This window comes from Colletotrichum siamense (assembly GCF_013390195.1).
Source record: "Colletotrichum siamense strain Cg363 chromosome Unknown KSG_Cg363_contig09, whole genome shotgun sequence".
NCBI lineage: Eukaryota > Fungi > Ascomycota > Sordariomycetes > Glomerellales > Glomerellaceae > Colletotrichum > Colletotrichum siamense.
Window position 1 is genome coordinate 759,246 of NW_023501022.1, and position 19,555 is coordinate 778,800.

Genomic DNA, 19,555 nt, shown 5'->3' on the forward strand with positions numbered 1-19,555 from the left:
TGGAATTGGTGCCCTTTTTCATAGACGGGCCGGAGAATCGACGAGTCGTCTCAGTGACAAAAATGGATGACTGAATCAAGACAAGAATCGTCGATTTCCCTTGTCCAAAGACGCTGTCCGCACATTCCCCCTCACCATCCCACCTTCCACCCCTCCTCTTCCGCGGTGAACTCGGCAGGAGCCCGACTCCGAGGGGCAGGTCATTGGCGCATAGTGGGGTGTAGCATATCGCGTCAGCGCCTCTGGGCAGATTTGTATGCACTTCAGTGCTGCGGCGTATCTCCCCCCACTGGCCGCGACCTATGAGCTGCTGTTTGCTGAATCGTCGTGGTTTGGCTCTGTCCGACTCAGACCTACATCTCACGCTGAAGATCTGAGGCACGAAGCCATCGGACGCCTTCTCCCGAGCACCAAGCTTGTTTTGCAAGGACCTAGATAGGCTTTGGTTCAAGGGGTACATCCGCTGGAGAAAACCCAGACCCGAGAATTCCCATAGCGGGCTAACACACTGTGGCGCGCTGCTGACTTCCACCGAGCGCCCTGTAGCCTCCCTGGGCTCACCGAAGGCGCTGTCAGCTACGGGATATGCCTGGTGCCTGAGGATACAGCACCTGCCAGAAGTGACACCTTGCGCTGCCCAGCCTGACGTGACCCCGGCTTTCGCCAAGGGGGAAAGAACACCATCGACGACCGAACCACACCTTGTGCAATAGTTCGTCGCCAACCTTACTCCTGCTCGGTCTGCTCTGCTCAGCCGCCGTACTGCATCGGACTGCATTGGATTGAGATCCACACAACATCTCCCAAGACCATCCCTCGACCCAAACATCTTTCTAGTCCACCCTGCTGGGTGATGTGAAAGCATCATCATGGCCATCCAGTATGCTCCCCCATCACCCTGTCTGCTGGTGCATCCGAGCAAAATAGCTGAACGACGGCGCAGATACCTCATTCTTCTCTCCCGTCAGGGCAAAGTGGTATGATCTCATCTCTTGGACACGAATTCCGTCGGCGACTACATTGCTGACCACGTCCCCTCTGCAGCGTCTGGCAAAGTGGTTTACCACGTTGTCGCCTAAGGAGAAGGCCAAGATTGTCAAGGACGTCTCCCAGCTGGTTCTGGCTCGCAGAACTCGCATGTGCAACTTCTTAGAGTACAAGGGTCAGTTTCCCCTCGTCATACGTATCGACAGCACCAACTGATGATCCTCAGACTCAAAGATCGTATACCGCCGATATGCCTCGCTCTTCTTTATCGCCGGTGCCGCCTCCGAAGACAACGAACTGATCACCCTCGAGATCATCCACCGCTACGTCGAGCAGATGGACAAGTACTACGGAAACGTGTGCGAGCTTGATATCATCTTCTCATTCACGAAAGCATACTACATCCTGGACGAGCTGTTATTGGCAGGAGAACTGCAGGAGAGCAGTAAAAAGAACGTGCTACGGTGTATATCGCAGCAAGACTCGCTCGAGGATATGGAGGTACGTTTGCTGCATATTGCTTGCATGTTGCTTTGGTTGGGTTTGAACCGCGCGCTTCCACAACTATGACCTGCAGCTGCGCCACCGGCGAAGTTTATGGCTGACAATCTCCCCCCAATCCCACAGGTCGAGGACGAGGTTACAAAGATCATGTAACCCGCCTCCAGTGTGTAGCTACCCATGGATGGCGACACGATTCCCGACAACGAGTCTCGATCCAATCTACGAAATTCACATATACTTGACACTGGCTGCAAGAGGGCGTGCAGCTTTGACGAGCATTTGGCTAATGGGCGCTCTGCCATTGATCCAGGAAACGGAAGAGATCACGTCGTCGCTCAAGAAAGTGGGCATCCTCTGAGGCGTTCAAGCCGATCGACCGTCGGTGGCAGAGTCAGAGGCAGATCGCGTTGGGGCGACAAGGCCGATGCGCGACAGTGGGACAACGGCACAGAGCAGGTGCGATGGCGGACGGAGGGGCCCGATTGGCCTTTTGTGTGCATAGATCTTGGAAGATGGAAAACCATCCTCTGCAAATATCAAGAGAAGATACATGAATTGGTGCGGGTTGGGCAGATTAGCATCCGCGAGGCCCGTTGGCTTGGAGCCGTCCCCAGACACGTCGCAGACGCAGACCACGGGGCCCGAGTCGGCGATGGTACTCGACGAGACCTGCACCCCGGAAAGGGCATCAAAGCTGCTAATAAAACTAGTATTACGCCGCGAATGAAGGTCAGTTGTATGGGAAGCTGCAATTGTGCATTCAGACAGTATGAAGTCATGTCTCGAGATGGGGCGTCCAGCTTCACTCACTCGTGGCCTCTTGACGCCATCTCATTCGCCTGGAGATTACCGGCTGCGCCCCCCTTTCACGGCGAGGAGTGGAGTGGACTGTTCTCGGTCACGGGTGGTCCCCAACAAGCAAGAAACAGACAGGGACTGGACCCCGACTCTCTAGGCGGTCCCCCGCGAATCCGGTGCCAAGGACGACGCAGGCCGTCGCAGCGCAGTGCGGCAGCCCAGCAGGACCAAGATACGCTTTGTCACAGACTCCCCGTTGGCCCCGCCCCCGTCCACTCTCGGCTCCTATCTTTGGGACTGGTCAATGGTCATCCGTATCTCTGATATGGTAATGCAGATGGGCCTGCCAACTTTCGCGGTCTGGCCATGTATGTGCGATTGGGCACTTGTATGGCCAATACCTACCTTAGTTACGGATACGGTGCCAGCAGACTGGGCGGGGACCTTGTCAGCTCGGAAGCCAACCCGCTGCAGCGACACGACACAGACCAGCACCAGGCCATAGTCCACACCCAATACACCCCGGCGGCCCTTGGAAGGCGTCACCGCACCTCAGATCAGCCGAAGCTGCAACAGCACCACTGCCGCCGCCGCCAACTCTACCTTCCCGCCCTCTCCCGCCTGGTCTCTGCTTTAAACTCCTCCGTCACCCCATCCCTTACCCCTCCGTATCCCGACTTCAACAACACCTCACCAAAACATCCGTTATTTAGTAATGTCTGTCGACCAGATCACTCACTAGGCGCATCGCGTCTAGCCTCCGTTCCACCACCCGAACCGAACTGATCAACAGGGTCGAGTCGCACCTTGCCAGAGCTTATCTAGAGAAGGCAGGCTACCGGCTTCCTCCAACGAACCAGACAGCAACCTCCGCCATCAATACCAATTTCCCATCATCGCGACGCATCATTTGCGCCTCATCGCGTATTTCTGCATCACTCCGATTCTCTGCACATAGAGACACCGCCTTTCCGACTGCCGCCGCCCCTTTCCCATCTTGCGCGACTCGGAACCCCCGTGACATCATCCGACACGTTAGCACTACGGAATCCAACGGCTCCATCACAACCCGATCGCAGCGCGATACCGGCGATAAGCCAACACAGCCCCCGGATCTACAGCAAGGGAGCTCGTGACTTCGTACCTTCATTCTGCTTCAACATTCGAATGCCTTCTGTCCAACACTTCATATCACCACGTCTCCCGAAGCCCGGCCTCGACAACCCAAGATGAAGGTGCGCACAATCTGCTGCACAGGAAGGCAGCAGCGCGTCGCATCTCTGCGGCCATGCTAACCCCCATCATAGTATCTACCACTCCAAGACTTCGACGCCGTCACTGGCGCTCTGAATTTCAACACCCCCGACTGCAATGTTACCGGCGGATGCGATTTGTACACGACGAAATCGACCGGCTCCGATAAGAAGCTCTACAAGAACATCGACAAGGACCTGAGCTCACAACATGCTGCGCTTCTTAAGCTGGGCGCCAGCCTGTCACCGCCAGACCGCGAAGCTATGTTGGCTACGTCACCAAACATGCAAATGTTCTCGCACTCAAGCGCGTTCGGCCCCCTATCCGAGTTGTCAAGTCGTCGCACATTCGCTTATCTGATTGCGACTCTGAATGCGAGTCACCAACACTATGACTTTTCGCACGTCCTGAGACCAGGCGACTTTAAGCGGGAGAGAAACCTGCGACGCGTCATGGGAAATCTCGACTCGATTCTGCAGAATGTGAGACCGCATGTCGAGGCACGCCCGGTCGAGCAGGCCACATCTTCCGAGACCAAGGCGGTCTGGGGCCCACAATGTTGGGCCAAGATCGATAAAGAGATGCGTCTCAACGAATGCACAGTTTTCAGCTACAACCCGGATGTCGACCCCTTTGAGGAGGACGAATCAGCCATATGGGCAGCGCACTACTTCTTCTTCAACCGCGCCTTGAAGCGTGTCGCTTATCTCTACGTGCGCGTCGTCCCTGTCGTCTCATCACAATCACCTCGCCTACAACCGGCGCTTCCGGGATCTGTGAAGCGCCCGCGGAGTACCCAGTTCGATGCGCTCAGTGCAAACAAGCGCGCCAAGTACTGGCTTGGTGATCGCGATGCTGAGGTTGTCGCTCCTTATGAGGACGACGAGGAACAAAGCGACGGCTTCCTCTGGAATCGAGGAGCCGACGGCGATCTGGTCCCCTTCTCAGACGACGACTACACTGACGAACGTTTCTACTACGACGAGGAAGAGGACGATGACAGTGTGTCGGACCGGAAGAGCCCGGTTCGGCGCATGAGTGAGGACGTTGTGGCCCACATGGAGATCTAAAGAGGAACCACTCCCCACTCAGCGTGAGTCCGCATGACTCTTATCGCCTGCCCCGTTTCATCAATGTGAGAGTTCTGGGGCTCTCGTTTCTCTGATTCCACCAGAGGCATTTATGACGCAAACGGAGCTTATTTGATTCAACACGCTTCTTATCAGAGCACTACATGGATAGCTCTTCTCGCCGAAGACTCGCGATGGCTGTCTCCACCCCGGAGCTGTCGAGTCTGGCTTAGCAACGACACCGCGCCATCAACGGCCCAACTGTTGCATGATTCGTTTCCTCGTTTCCTAACCACGTCAGTTTAAATTAGCAATTGTTGATTTGCTTGCTCTTTTCTTTCACTTTTTTTTTTTTTGTACGCTGGCGATTGTAGTTTCTGATTGTGCTCTGTTTTTCGATTTTTCCTACTTGTACTCGATGGCGGTGATACCCTCAAATGCTTTCTCGCCAGGTGGCGCTGGCTGGGAAACGGTAACTACAGGGAGGGTTGCAAAAGTGTGCGAATTTAGGTCCTGGATGGCAAACGGGACTTAAACGGGTCGGGCACGAAATGGAGTTGGACATAATCGGGTCCCTCGGTCGATGGCAGCGACTGGGCGGATAGTGACACCGATTGGAGTTTGGTATCTTTTTATTGTTCGAGCAGCTTTCTGGTTTTTCTACTCGTTTCTTTCTGGTCTGTATTACGCAGTGATGAAAATGAAAGTACGAGTGGTACTCAACGTACATGAATCCCGCAATGATGAAGCACCTTTTATGGCCTCTATGGCACCACGACGTCCGAGATAGACTTGTCTTGCTACGCCATCGTGCTGTCCGCAGGTGTAAATGAGCACAATCCGGCGTGACCGTTTCGACTCTCCACGATGTGCAATCTGTCATATCTGCCCACGGCCAACCTGCCCCCTCCACCACCACAATCCGCTTAGGAAGAGGGGACCCGGTGGGACTCAGTCGAGATGCCGACGTGCTCCGCTCATCCGAATGCGGAGATTCCGAGAAGGCGGGGGGATAGGGAGGGGGGCCAAAACCAAACCAAACACCATCGCGGCATCGGTATCCGCACCCGAATTCCCCGGGACCCGTCTTCCTGCATCTATCTCTGTTTAGCATGGTCCACGATCAGCGGTGAACATGAGCAACAGCAGACTGATGAGGCTGGATGCGGCAGGTGTTGGAAGGCTTGCTAGGATTTCGGTATGCAGTGGTTGCGGTATTACATGCGCGCTATTGAAAACACATATGGCATGACAGAACCGTGATATCAACGAGATGGCAAAAGGCACAAGAGTAGGTTTGGGGGGTGATTAGAAAACGAAACCAATGAAATCATTGGTCTACCGTAGTTACTCTCGACATTAAGGTATATGTCCAAAAAAGAAGGTGCCCCCAAGGGACGGGACGTGTGCCACGTCGTGTGCCTCTCTCTATCTTTCCTTGCTTTCGTTTCACCGCCTTGTTTCCCTTTTCCAACCATCAACTCGCTTCGCTCCCCGTGTCATTTGGCGGGGAGGAGGAGGATTCATGCGTCCCGGATATCGTCGTGTACGCCCGGAACGCCAACCGCACTATATGACAAAGAATCGTGATCTGTCTGCCTCCCGTTCCTCTTTACATGTGGTGAATGCTTCCCCCTCTCCAAATCTTTCATCTCTCCTCGCAGGTTTGCAAAAAGACCGAAAGGTAGTCTCGTTTGACGCAACTGTCCCAGCCCATTCAATGCGTCGTTCCCAAAGAAAAGCATGTATGCTAAAGGCGGGTTGCTGCCTCGGTGCCCTCCTCGGACAATATCATTACGAGTACAAATCTTGACATAGGGAAGCAAAATACAACTATAGAACGCCATCACTCCAACTTTTTTGTTTGAGTCGCTTCCAAACGAAAGGAAAGGGGGAATCCTATGCGAAACAACTAGTAATGCAGCGACTGAAAAAAACGCGATAGAAAACTGTCTGCTTGAAAGTCGTTAAACGTCAATCACGTCCCCTTCTCCGAGAGGTATTGTTCTGATGAGGGACCGTTGGCTTGACCATTTGCCTGAACCGGCAATATAGCATCTGCCTTTTCGTTCACGGTCTCCTTATGGACTGCTGAGCCGTTGGAAGCCTTCTGCGGAGTTGACTCTGGCGTCGTCTTCCTTGTCTGGCTGATCGTCTCGGGCTCCTCTGGAATCGTCGCAAACTTCTTCAGCACCTGCTTCAGAGCAGGCCTTCTGATAGGCTTGCTGAGGAATTCGTCCATGCCACTCTCAATGCATTCCTTGACATTGCTCTCCTCCGAGAAGGCCGTCAAAGCAACGATGGGTGCCTTGTAGCCCATTTGACGGATGAGCTTGGTGGATTGTAAGCCGTCGAGGTTTGGCATCTGGATATCCATAAAGATGACGTCGAATCGCTGATTGTTGTCCATATTGGCCTTGACAAGGTCGTATGCCTCCTGCCCGTCTTTGGCAATCGTCACGTCGTAGACTGCTTCCAGCTTGAGCATCTTGCTCACAACCTCGATGTTCGTCGAGTTGTCGTCGGCAACGAGGACCCGTAGCTTGCCACTGTTTTCGCCCTTGTAAGCTATTGCGGCATCGATCGCTGCCATCTGGGACTCCTTCGTGTTCCTCTTTGTTTTTGGTGCGGGATTCGACGCGAAAAAGGGTTGGCTGAGACCGACAAGCCTGGGCTGTTGCTCCAACAGGTTCTTAGCCGTTGTCTCGCCAGCAGGCTTGATAGGTGTATGGTTTCCGCCAGAGTTGCGTTTAGGGTCTCGAGGTATATCTGAAGTCTCGATTGTATCGACGCTGGGAGGCCGAGACTTAATGCTGCTAGATGCCGTGCTCGAAGTTCTACAGGGTGTTAGCCTCAAGGTTTCCCCGTTGATGGAGAACCTTACCTGTCCTTGACATATTTGAGAGGAATCTGCATGGTAAAAGTCGTACCAACGCCAACAGTGCTCTTCAACGTGATGGAGCCGCCCATAAGGGTTGCGAGCTGGTGACAAATGCTCAAACCCAGACCTGTGCCACCAAACTTCTTGCTCAAGCCGAGATCACCTTGCACAAAAGGTTCGAAGACCTTTTGTTGCATGTGTTCTGCGATACCTGGGCCAGTGTCCTCCACTTCGAACTCAAATATATACGACTTTGCGCCTGGCGGTGGCGGCGTTGGAGATCGTTCTCGGATGTGAATGTGCGGGCTTGACTTGGGCTCCATTGGGTTGATGGTTAGAGCAGTGCCTTTAGGATTCTCGGTAGTTGAGTTGGCTCTGGAGCTTGTCGAGTTGTTCGAGCTGGAACCGACTCGGTGCCGAGACCTGCCGTGTCTCCGCGATTCCTTAGAAAACGAAGATGAGCGGCTCCCTTCCCCATTAAGTGCCGGAGTCTCTGCCTCGCCAATGCACTTGATCCGTACGTCGACCCTACCGCCAGCCGGGGTGAACTTCAAGCTGTTGCTAACGAGGTTGATGATAACCTGGAGAATCCGGTGCGTATCGCCCCAGAGGCACATGTCCTTCAATCTGCCAGTACCGTGAGGCCCAAGAGCTGGTAGCCTTGTGTCCATGCTTCTTCTTTCGGGGCTTAGTTCGATGACATCGGATGCGAGGAAGTTGACATTCAGAGTGATTCTGCCCTCTCTGACTTGTTTGTCGAAAATGGTAAGAATCTGTGAACGGATGTCCGCCAACCGGAATTCCTTCTCTTCAAGACTGAGCTGCTGGCCGATTTGGTTCTTGGAAAAACTGAGGAGATCCTCAAGGAGATGAAGCAGTAAGTCACCTGAAACCGTCAGAAACGTTCACAAAAAGTCGCCAAACGGAGGCTTACCTGACTTGTAAAGCGTCTTGAGAGACTGCTTGATCCTGAGAATATCGTTCTCTTCCATACAAACGGCACACATTCCCAAAATTCCGTTGAGTGGCGTCTTTAACTCGTGTGAGATGTTTGCAATAAAGAGCGTCTTGCTTTCATTAGCAGCTTCGGCCGCCTTCTTGCTAATCTCGAGTTCTCGCGTCCGCTCAAGAACCTTCTGATCCAGCGACAAGTATTGCTTGACCAGCTCGTCGCTCATGTCGTTGAAGGTCTCGGTCAACTCGGTGAGTTCGTCGGTAATGAAATGCTTCCTGTCCGTGACCTTGCCAGGAATCTTGAAAATACGACGGGTTGAGTCGCGGTCGTGTTCGGACGCGGGCTTTTCCTTTGGCTTGTATCCGACAAGCTTGTATACCGCTGCAATGATTCCATCCTTTCTCGAACGCCGGGATCGCGACGAGATGGCACCGGAACCGGGGGTTTCGTCGTCATCTAAGTCGTCCCAGTCGCCATCTTCGTAGCCTGGTGGTTGGACTGTCTTCTCTGTGGCCGACTTGAGTCTGCGGATGGGCATGACACTAAGGTGTGCGCATGGGAAAATGAGAATGATTATCAGACCTGCTGTACCGAATACACAACCTAGAATGATATTCCGGAGCGTGTTTATCGGAGCGTCTGCTTCAGACTTTGCCTGCTCGACAACGACGGTCCAGTTGACGAGGGCCGTGTTGGTTCTCGCAAATCCAACAGCAACAGGAAGTCCTTGTTCGTTGTACGTTGACAGCATGGAACTGGAATTATTTGGCGAAACAAACTTTTTGGAGAATGAGTCAAAGACTGCTGGATAGTCCTTCATTGGGAAAGGCTCGTCATCCTTGCTGCTGGCCCAGCTGCGCTCGTTGTGTCGATCGTCTTGTCCTGACAACGGATTCGGCGGAAGCACAAATTTGACCGGCACGTTCCCAAAAGTATCTCGGTTGGGAAGATACGTAGCGTTGCTGGCCGGCTGATCAATTGGAAACCTATTGGACGAGTTCGTCGGCCCGACAAGCAGGACAAGGCCGGTGTCACCTAGACCCTCCCGCGAGTTGCGTACGCTGATCAAAGAATTCGCCAGGCCGACGAGCGTCATGTAGCCGAGAATAAAATCCGGCAGCTCGTTGTCGCGGATGGGAACAGTTATCGATATGAGAGCAGCAGTCTCGTTGAGAACAAGCGGGCCGAGGAGCAGACCACCATTAGTAGAAAGACGAACGTCGGGGAAGGCATACGCAGAGAAGGCCCTGGTGTTGTTTCTGTATGGGTTTTGGCGGCCGAGATCCGCATAAGTGATGTTTGGGTAAAGATCCGGGGGATAGCCCTCTGGCGTATCCGAGAGCAGGGTCCTGTTGCCGCTTGCAGTCCACGGCAACTCGATATCGGGAATGGAATCGCCCGTGACGTTCACAAGGCCATACTTGTTGCCCGTGGTGTTACGCGAGTAAAGCCTGCCTTGTAACAATCCAGTGAGAGAGACCACGCTAAGGGCACTCTTGAGGTCGTCCTTCGCATTGACCCAATTTGAATCGCTGGTGTTGCCATTGTAGAAAGCATCGAGGGACTTCTGGATGAGAATTCGCGAGGAGATGGTGGTGATGCTGGTCTGAACGAGCTCGAGCTCGGAGGAAATACGAGATGCCTTCAATGAGGCAGTAAGAGCAAGCTCACGTCCTTCAACCTGGGCGACGAATTGGTTGACATAGATCCAGACAGGAACGGACAGGATCATCAAGCCAACAAGAACAGCAATCACCACGAGGAAGGCGAGCTGTTCTCGAATGGCGATCCTGATGCCCATTTTCGAAACAGACTATAACGAGGAGTCTGGCGCGGTCTGGGCGGCATTCATCGTCTGCAGTAGTGAACCCTAGATCCGACTCGAGCAACGTTTGGCGATTTTGTCGTGACGGGGGATGGAAGTCGGAGGTTTTGTTGTTGTGCTTGGCACGCGGGCGCCCAAAGGCGAAAGCGGTTGTGTTGTGAGGTATCCGCAATTGCCAAAAGTTCGTTTCCGTTTGATCGAGGTGCAGCAGCAGCAGCAGCAGCCGGGGAGCCGTGTCTGTCGTTAAATTGCACAGGGAAGGGTGACAGCGGCGGCCCTCGGGATGCGCTCCTGGGTCGGTCTTCGCTTTGGAGACGGCGAGCTCGTCCGTTCGGTCAGTCGTCGAGGAGGCAGAAGATTTGCAGACGCGGCGAGGACGTCGTCTTCTCGTCTCTCGGTTGGTTGAGGTGGAGGGTAAAATTGGTAGAAGGAAATGGGCTGAGGAGGGCGAGGAGAAAGAAGATGAGAGACCGCTGAGGGTGGAGTCGCGGGAGGAGCTGGGATCCAGGTCCCATTGAGACCAGGTCCAGGGTAGGCACACTGGAGGTGCAGTGGAGAGTAGAGGCTGCAGGCGCAATGGGAGTACTTGGCGGGTACGTATCGTTTACCTGAGCTCACTCAGGTCTAGCGCTTCGGACAAGGCAAGGTATGGTGGTTGCTGTGTTCCCTTCAAACAGTCCAGAACGGCAAGGACGAAGAAAGGTTGCGAGATTACCAAGACACCACGAGCGAGAAGAGGTGCAGCTGAAGATTCAGACTCTGACTCGGAGAAGCTTCTTCTGCCGTTTGTCTGTGTAACGATGCCGCCGGAGCTGGAGCGGTTCGTCTGTGTTGCGCATTTCTAGCTACCTACCTGCCTACCTTGCCTTTACTAGCTATCTAGATACCTCCGCGAGCTGCTTTAGCTGGCTGTCATCGAGGCCAGCGACCTCAGGGACGGAAGGGACGGGCTTCAGCAAGCCAGGACAGAAGACGGGCTACCGCGTCCTTGGTACCTTAGCGCCAAGTATCACACACGTGTAGAGGACGCTACAGCGTAGCGTCTCGTAAGGGCGAAGGTTAGGGGAGAAACGGGCTTGCTCAGCCCTCGACTGCTGACTGGCAACTTTCGTGTCGTTTGGCGCGGGCGTAGGTACGACGGCCGTCGAGAAGCATTCACGTACGCGCCTGGGGGATAACATGGCGGACAGCATACGTGGGTGGCCGCGCAAAGCACGGGACTACGAGTGCCGTGGCTGCTATTTGCGGCTGCAGAACTCACTCAGCACGGCCATCTAGACGGATACACGGACGACAAGTCATCGGCCGAAGATTGATCGTCGTTGCTGAGGGAAGGACGAAGCCCGTTGTTGTCGTCGTCGATGTTTTGGTTCAATCGCAGAATCGGGAGATGTACAAAGAACGACGTGGTGGAACGGTGGCACAAACGAGCTGGGTTGAGCGGGAGGAGGAGGAGGAGACAGCTTGGCGATGCAGCAGTTCCCCGGATCGTCGTCGAGTGGATGTGTTTTGAATTGATCATGGCACTGGCTGACGACCGCCATTGACTGGCCAGGCAGTGACTAGGTAGGTGCCCGAGTAAAAGAGCACGGCCAGTATTCTTTCTGTATCGCATCTACATAGTAGGTCGGTAGGTAAGTAGTGGCCGGATTGGATGCAAGTGAGAGGAAAGGGATGTACTCAGCAGGTCACTCTCCCGCACAGCGATCATCGATCAGCGGAGTCAAGAAGTCAATTCGCCCAAACGCTGCTCACGTTCGACAGGGACCCCTCGTCCCATTCGTGTGCTGGGGGCCCTTGGAAGTCCCGACGGGGGAGCGGTCCACGGGCATCTAGGCCCTTCCCAGACGTGCCCAGGGGACCCAGCCGGGAAGATTCGATAGGTTGCCCACGGCTGCCACGGGGGGCAGAGGCCAAAGAGTGGGCAATGCACCGCGCACTCAAACAGCGAGGAACACGAGGGATGGCTTTTTTCTTTCCAATTGCATCCTGCATCCATTCACCATTCAGCACTCAGTCGCGGTGCCTCCCGTCCAGTCCTCCATCGCCTCCTAGCTGTCGTTTCCCACTTCTTCATCGAGATCGTGCTTCCACCGGGTGATCGAACATCGCCCCCGTCCACGTCTTCCCTATCTACGGATACAACTCGAGCCCATTCCGGCATGGCAGACCACAGTCTCGCTAGGTCGTTTCCCATCTGTCCCTCGCCCAAAATCCCCCCCCATCCCCGAATTCCATCTCACACCTCGCCCTCGCTCGCTTCAACCCATCATCCCTACCCTTGTCCTTTCCACCCATTTCGCCATCCATCCCCATCCATCTTCCACCACGTCCCCCTGTCCTTCACCACCACCCATCATGCTGCCCGGGCTTCGCAAGTAACCACCACCGGCGACCGCGGCCTAGCCAGAAATGCCCCGGAGATGAGGCTACAAATGTGGGCAAGGCACTCCAAAGCTGCGACGGGAAGTCAAAACGCCTCGGATGAAAGCGGCTCTCTCCCTGCGCGGTGGCTGCAGAATCTCACCAGCCTTCCCTTCCCGCGAACCTTCTGTTCCTCCATGAACAAAAACGGGAATGCGTCAGCCTGTCCGGGCTAACTCGCCGCCCATCGTATGAGCCGTCACATTCTCGACCGCCGCCAGCAGCGGGGGAGTTGCATTCTGGAGAGACCTACAATCGGCTGACATTGCTACGCAGTATTACTTTACGCTCGCCGCCGCCGCCGCCCTATGGACACACTGACTGACCACACACGTACAAGTCGACTAAGGTAGCTCAGCAGTACCACTGGCGCCTCCCGTTCCGTTGCATGGAGCAGGGTCCGAAAGCAGCTTCAATAACTACCCAAGCAATGCACTACAAGTCAGCATGTCGAGATCTTACTTGTCATTCTCGGAGCTTCTAACGACCACTCAACACGCGTTGTTGCTCCACTGCGCCGCACGTCGCCTGCACCCATTTATCCAGGTTCTCCCGGTCTGCCCACCCGCTTTGCTGTCGACCTCACCGAGACTCGAGCGCTTCTCGCCGAGTCCACCGCGGCACCTCCGACCTACTCAGACTTTGCCCTCCTCATTCGCTCTCCGCTATCCGGGTCCCGTCCCTCGGCATTTCCCTCCCACACGCCTCATCCGCGTTTCACGGCACCAAGAAAATTCTCGGCGGTTCAGAGGAAACAATTTTTCCACGGCGGCACTTTCGCCGAATAAACAACACTCGCTCGGATCACCAAACGCATCGTCTTCAGGTTCAAACATCTCTTAAATTTTAACAAAGAAGAAGAAAGTGGTGTATCGTCAGTCATTACAAGAGTCATAAAGCCCCCCTCATCCCTGTCATGTTCCATTCCGTTCCCGCCTGACCCGACTCTCCGGAGCCTTTGGGTTTGTTTCCTGTTGCCTTTCCTTTCCGACAGCCAAGTCCCAAATCCGTCCGAAAACATGGATCCAATGCGCCGTCCTATTTCCCGACTTACATAAGGTAACAGATAACAGAATGTACAGGTGTTTCGTCGTCAAGTCGATGGGGCTTTTTTCTGGGTTTCGTTGTTTTGTTTTTGTTTGGGTATTCATCATGATCTCGTAAACATGAGCGGGACCAGCGCAGACTGGCTGGACATGGCCCGGTCGTCGGGCAGCACGCTCACGAAGCTGCGTCCAAAGAAGCCCTCTCTGAGCCTCGTCTGCATGCTGCAGTCCTTGGGTGGGCCTGGCGTCTTGCTCCTGAACTCCTTGGAGAGCTTCATCAATACCGCCGCCTTGGCCTTGCGAAGCGCGCTGACCCGCGCCGCCGCATCTTCGGCAAGCACGCGGTGCGCCTCCTCTTGCTCGATGTTGCGTTGCACCGACGAGATGCAGTCCTCGGGGTCTGAAAGTCGGCTTGCGTTGGGATCATACACAGCCGGCTGGAGCAACACCGGGTGCGAAGAGGTATCCTGAATAGGCGCCGAGATAATGGGCACCGGCGTTGACGGACGGAAGACATCGTCCTCTTCCGGTACCGGGGGCGGTTGTCGGTGGTGCTTGTGCTTGCGGTGGCGGCTCTGGCTTCTGCTCCTGTGATGCTTGGAAGAGGAGGCCTCCTTTTCCTTGCCGCCATCGTCCTTGCGGTGCTTTCTGCGTCGGTGCACGCGCTTCTTCTTGAGTATTGTGCTAAACGATGTGCTGGCCTCCTTGGCGGCCGCGACATCAGGGTCCAGATCCTCGTCCAGACGCTCGTCCAAACCATCGTACAGGTCATAGTGGTCATCTTCATCATTAACGTATAGTAGCTCACTGCTGAGGTCAAAGTCAAGCAGCTCGCGGGTAGCCGCCGCAGCCGCAGCCGACGGCGAGGGTAGGTCAAAGTCCTCGTGGGACGGCTCCGAGTGCAAGCTGCCTGCCTCGGAATTGTTTCTAGAGTGTGAGTGCTGGGACCAGAGGTCGCTCTTGGAGGACACAGGCTCCATCAGCGGGGCAAGCGCCTCGTCCCAGCTGCCGCCGTTGATGAGCACGACATTGTCGAAGTCGAACTCCTTGACGGTTTTCTGGTGCGCGTCGACAAGATCCGCGAGTTGCGGCGCCGTCATGGTCGCGTTGCGCACCTGCATGTACCGCAAGCGCGGGAAGTGCATAGGCTTGCGGGCCGGCGCCGGCGGGAGGGGGGACATGGGCGACGTGACCTCCGCGAAGAGCTTCTTGCAGTTGCGCGGGGGCGCGAAGAGAGGATCCGCGGAGAGTGCGATGGGGTTTGGGCCCTTGGGGCCGAGCCAGGTGAAGTTGAGCTTCTCGAGTGTGCCGGAGAAGCCGCGGATGTAGTCGTCGATGATCTTGAGATGGTCCAGGCCGGGCGACGGGCCGTAAAAGTCCCACGCTTCAACGGAGATGCTGAGCTTGCGAATTTGCTTCCACCTGCGGCCCGCCGAGGGGACGGCGCCGAAGCCGGGGACGTGACGGAGGTAGTTGAAGGCGGAGGGGTGCATGCCCGACAGGGACAGCTTGATGAGCTTCTCGAGGGGCGCCCGCTCGACGGCGATGCGCAGGCTCATGAGGGCGTAGTCGACAATGTCCCTGCGGTAACGCTCCTGGGGTCCCTGGCCGGGGCAGCGGATGGTGAGGTGGCGCAGGTTGGAGAAGTGCTTCATGGCGTTGATGAAGCTGGGCACATTGGTGGCGGCGTGGAAGAGGGGAGGGTACTGCTGGGTCAGGATCTCGCCCAGCTCCGTGTTGGCGTACTTTGGCCTCGCGAGCACCGAGGCCATGCTCGTGTGCGGGGTGTACAGGAAGGAGATCTCGCGGCCGGTGGCGGGGTGGATGAGCGGCGGCAGGAAGGTGGCGTCGGTGTGGGCGAAGTGGAAGTGCAGGTGTTCGATGTGGTGACCGACGCGGGCGAGGGCCTGGAGTCGGGAGGGCTTGGTGAAGGTGTTTGCGGTGAAGGTGACGCGGACGCGGCAGAAGAGCGGCTTGGTCGCGATGTTGCAGCAGGCGGAGCTGGCGAGGCGGAGGGAGGCGACGTCGGCGCGGGGGAGGAGGTCGAGGACCTTTTGGCCTAGGTGGGAGTTTTCCCTCTGCCACAGGCACAGTAACGGGGTGTGTTGTTGCTGGGCCATGTTGATCTCATGTCGTTGCGGTGGCCGCGATCTAGAGTTGGTTCTGTCCTTTCCTCCACTAATACAGGCTGATGGCTTTGATATGGATCCGTTTGTCCCTTGTTCAACCCAGAGTCGTATGACTATAGTGGGATGAAGGGTTGAAGAAGAGGGAAGAGGTAGACTGAGGGGATCTCGGGTGGGATTCAAGATGGCTAAAAGTAAGATTTTAGAACACAATGGACCTTTTCTGGCAATGGCGAATGAGGGTATTCAAACTTTTTGGGTTGCTCGATTAAGTAAAGTTTCACAATATGAGACGTCTGAACCGGAGTGAGCTATCCAGTCAGACTCGTACAAGTCGTTCGCCTTGGGGGAATGGAAAACCGGGATTGGTGAGAGATGAGAAAGAGGTCTCGAAAATCAGGCCAACGAGGTGGTGGGATGCGGGATGTCTTTTCCAGATATACGTTGGGATGGGACAAGGGGGACTGATTCGACTTCGGACGAAGAGCAGCAGCGGCAGCACACACACAAACTCTGAAAACCACCAAAAAAGGCTGATGGAGCTCAGTCTTCCTGTTGCTGCTCGTCGATGGAGCCTCTCTCGCGAGAGTTGGAACCAGCCCCCCCTAGTCCGCATCGTCCCGTCGCCCCTCTTAGGGAACGACTGGAAGGTGAGTCACCTCTGTCGAGACCTGCATATGCAGAGACTAGGTTACGGGAACCGGGGGAGGGCGAAAAAGCGTGGTGGTCCACGGGTCCACGGTTCCACGACAACAAGCGAGGGACGGCATTGGGCGACCACACGTAGATGCCGCGCTCGTTACACGCCCCCCAGAGAGACGGGAAGTAAGTTGTCGTGTGTGGGATGCGGTTGTGTCTCGAGGTGTATGGTATGGCAGAGCAGAGACGAGAGAGACAGTCCCGAACGGGCAAAGGTCGAGAATAGCGTGTCTGCGGGATTTGGTTGGTCGGCCTTGCGGTCTTTTCTTCCTGCTTGGTTGATCTTTTTTGATTCGGGAACAAGACTACCTTAGTTTGGATGCAGAAAGGCCAGTGGAAAATGCAGGTTCCCACGCCAGAGAGGCCCGTTTCATGTCGTCCCAGTGGTCGAGAGGCATCCGGCCATGAGACCGATTGTCCTCGTCCTGCATGCCGGCGCCCTGGTCTAGTGCCGGAACGGGGGGGAGGTGTGTCTGCTGCCCACGAGCAAGGTAGCTCTCATCCGGCCCCATCGCCCGTCCGTTGCGACTCGCGATGGTATAAACCTCGAAAAAGGAAAACGACAAAAATGCCTTGTGGACGGACGGGGGGGAGAGCGATCTGCAAAGACTGGGGAGGGGACCAGCTGGGGGTCCGTGGGAGAAGCGCTATCGATAAGCAGCACAGAGAAACGTCCCCAAGCCACACTTGCACGCTGGATCCCTGGCGTCAACAGGAGGTGATTGGTCAGAAACTCGAAAGGCTGGTCACATTTGGCATTTCGGGGCCGTGTGATTGGACGGACGCGGCTTGACGTGTAGACGTCGCGTGGCACAGAATAGACGCGTTGGCTGGATAGAAATGCTCCAAAGGTAAGCGCTGCCACTTTTTTTTTTTTTTTTTGCTGGGAGGATCCACCACCGCGCCGCCGGACGACGATCCGCCTTTTCTGGCAGGGAACCGGGGCCAGGGAAGACCTACCAGGAGAGGTTGTTTGGGTGGCGATGATGCTGTTTCGCGGCGCGGCGGTCTGGAGATGTCGAGCTAGGTCGGAAGCTAGAACGCGGACACACACATGCGCGAGGTTTATTGTGTAAAAGGTGAGTTTGCGGCTTTCCTGTCAAGGGTTCCTCTCATGTGGTATAGTTCATTCCCACGGCACTAATGTCTTGAATCTCAGCATGGCATGAAGATGCCCAAACGCGCCTGGGAACGCCCAGAGCGCCTGTGGCGTCAGGACGGAGGAGGCCGTTGGAACGTCGCATGGGATCATCGCGACGGTCGATGATGATGATGATGATGATGATGATGATGGCAGTGGTGGTGGTGGTTGAGCTGCTGTTTCGCCAAGCACGAGAGGTGTCCCTTTGGCACCCCCGTCGCATCCACAGGACACACTGCAGAGAGACACGCTCCACCATTCCCATCCGGTCCCTCCCAACCAACCCAGACGAAAAGTGACGACAGTCATGAGGGCAGAAAAGTAGGGCTGTGGCCAGGACGTCAGTCCCGTTTTTCGCTTCAGACGCACGCAAAATCGCAAGAAACGAAAGAGAAAAAAAATAGGGGTGTGGGCTCGCTCTCGTGTCCCTTGTATGTGATGCTTGCTGCTTGAGGATGCGGTTTACGTGTAAGTCGGGTGTGGTTTCTGGCCGGGACATGGTGCGGTGGGTGCATGAGGCATGTCATTGCAGTAGGACGGCACACGGGCTGGCTGGCTACTGCCAGTGGGCAGCAAAAGAAGTGGAAGACGAAAACCAAAAATTCAACCGTAACCCATAACCGTAAACCTTGTCCGGATGACAACCGACAGCAGGACAAAACGATGACTCTTTTCTCCCCACATATTCTGCAAGCGCATGCTAGGTGCTGCATTTTGCATGGGAGGGGGGGTTGCACGTCCGCGTCTCTCTCTCTGGCTGCCAATTGACCAGTGATATCCAACGCGCAACCACCATTCTTGCTGCGAATCCCGAAAGAGCCCGCGCCGGGACACGCTTACACGCCCCCCGGGTAACCCGTGCGTGGTAGGTAGAGTAAGGTACCCCACACGGCGCAGGACGCAGCAGCAGCGACCAGCAGCGGCAGCCACTCGACCACGCTCGGCCTGCATTGCATGTTGCTGTTGCCCATGTATGTTGCCCATTGCGAAGCCCACACGCAGCAGCAGCAGACCAAAAGCTCCCACAAGGCTCTCCCTCTCTCTGGCCCTTTTTGAATGGTTCGGCTCCGGTTGAAACGACGGGAACAAGAACCCCAGTCGCTGGCTGGTCCTCCGCCCAGCTTTCGTCAACCACCACAGCAACAAACGGGGCTGACACTGACTGCCACAACACTTAGCACCACCACACACCACCACTTCTGATACAGCCAACGACTTACACCCGTATTTGTACAACAACAATGTCTCTCTCCTCAACTCAGTCCACCTCTGCATGACCTACCATCCCATCACCGCCCGCCCCGTCAACTCCAACTTCAGTCAATTCGGTAACACTCTACAGACTGAGAAAGTCCAAGCTTATCTCAGCTAGACTTGTACAGAGGACACGGAAAGTCTCTACTCTGCAATACTTAACCGCCGCAAGTTCCTTCCCTTTCGCATATCCCATGCAGCATTTCGCAGCCATCCTATCCCTCCACCCCAGCCCACCCCCATCCACAATACGGATACCGCGAAGGGTTGGTTTGTTCCCACAACCACACAGGCCTTGACAAGACAACAAGCATACGGACAAGGGATGAAGAAGCATCTCTGGTGAACAGCCCGCCAGCCAGCCGCCCCCCGGTTGATCGTCACTCGTTTGTGTGTGTGCCGTGTCCACAACGCAACTGCTGCTGGAAAGACGAAAACGAATAAACGACCTACCACCAAGGAGAGTCAAGAGACCAAGAAAGAGAAAAAAAAAAGTTCCCCTGGATATTCCGTCGTCGGGTCCTTCAACCACCATTCATCCCCATCGAAACCCCCATGCCTCGCCGGAAAACGCAACGCATCCCCCCTACC

The 19,555-nt window shown here is 55.5% G+C and overlaps 3 protein-coding genes across 3 annotated transcripts; 1 reads left to right on the forward strand and 2 right to left on the reverse strand.

Annotated features, from left to right (window-relative positions):
* Window positions 1–869: 869 nt before the first annotated feature.
* On the forward strand, window positions 870–4,613 carry vas2 (AP-1 complex subunit sigma-1; the record flags this gene model as incomplete). Its single annotated transcript, XM_036644823.1, has 5 exons — window positions 870–880; window positions 944–977; window positions 1,045–1,162; window positions 1,214–1,488; window positions 3,597–4,613. The coding sequence occupies 5 exons, from the start codon at window positions 870–872 to the stop codon at window positions 4,611–4,613; spliced, it is 1,455 nt and encodes a 484-aa protein (XP_036489112.1).
* Window positions 4,614–6,591: 1,978 nt separating this feature from the next.
* On the reverse strand, window positions 6,592–10,250 carry tcsB-1 (Two-component system protein B; the record flags this gene model as incomplete). The annotated part of the gene is made up of 3 exons (XM_036644824.1): window positions 6,592–7,450; window positions 7,498–8,380; window positions 8,429–10,250. The coding sequence occupies 3 exons, from the start codon at window positions 10,248–10,250 to the stop codon at window positions 6,592–6,594; spliced, it is 3,564 nt and encodes a 1,187-aa protein (XP_036489726.1).
* A 3,598-nt stretch (window positions 10,251–13,848) lies between these two features.
* On the reverse strand, window positions 13,849–15,864 carry CGCS363_v012976 (uncharacterized protein; the record flags this gene model as incomplete). The annotated part of the gene is made up of 1 exon (XM_036644825.1): window positions 13,849–15,864. The coding sequence occupies one exon, from the start codon at window positions 15,862–15,864 to the stop codon at window positions 13,849–13,851; it is 2,016 nt and encodes a 671-aa protein (XP_036489114.1).
* Window positions 15,865–19,555: the final 3,691 nt, after the last annotated feature.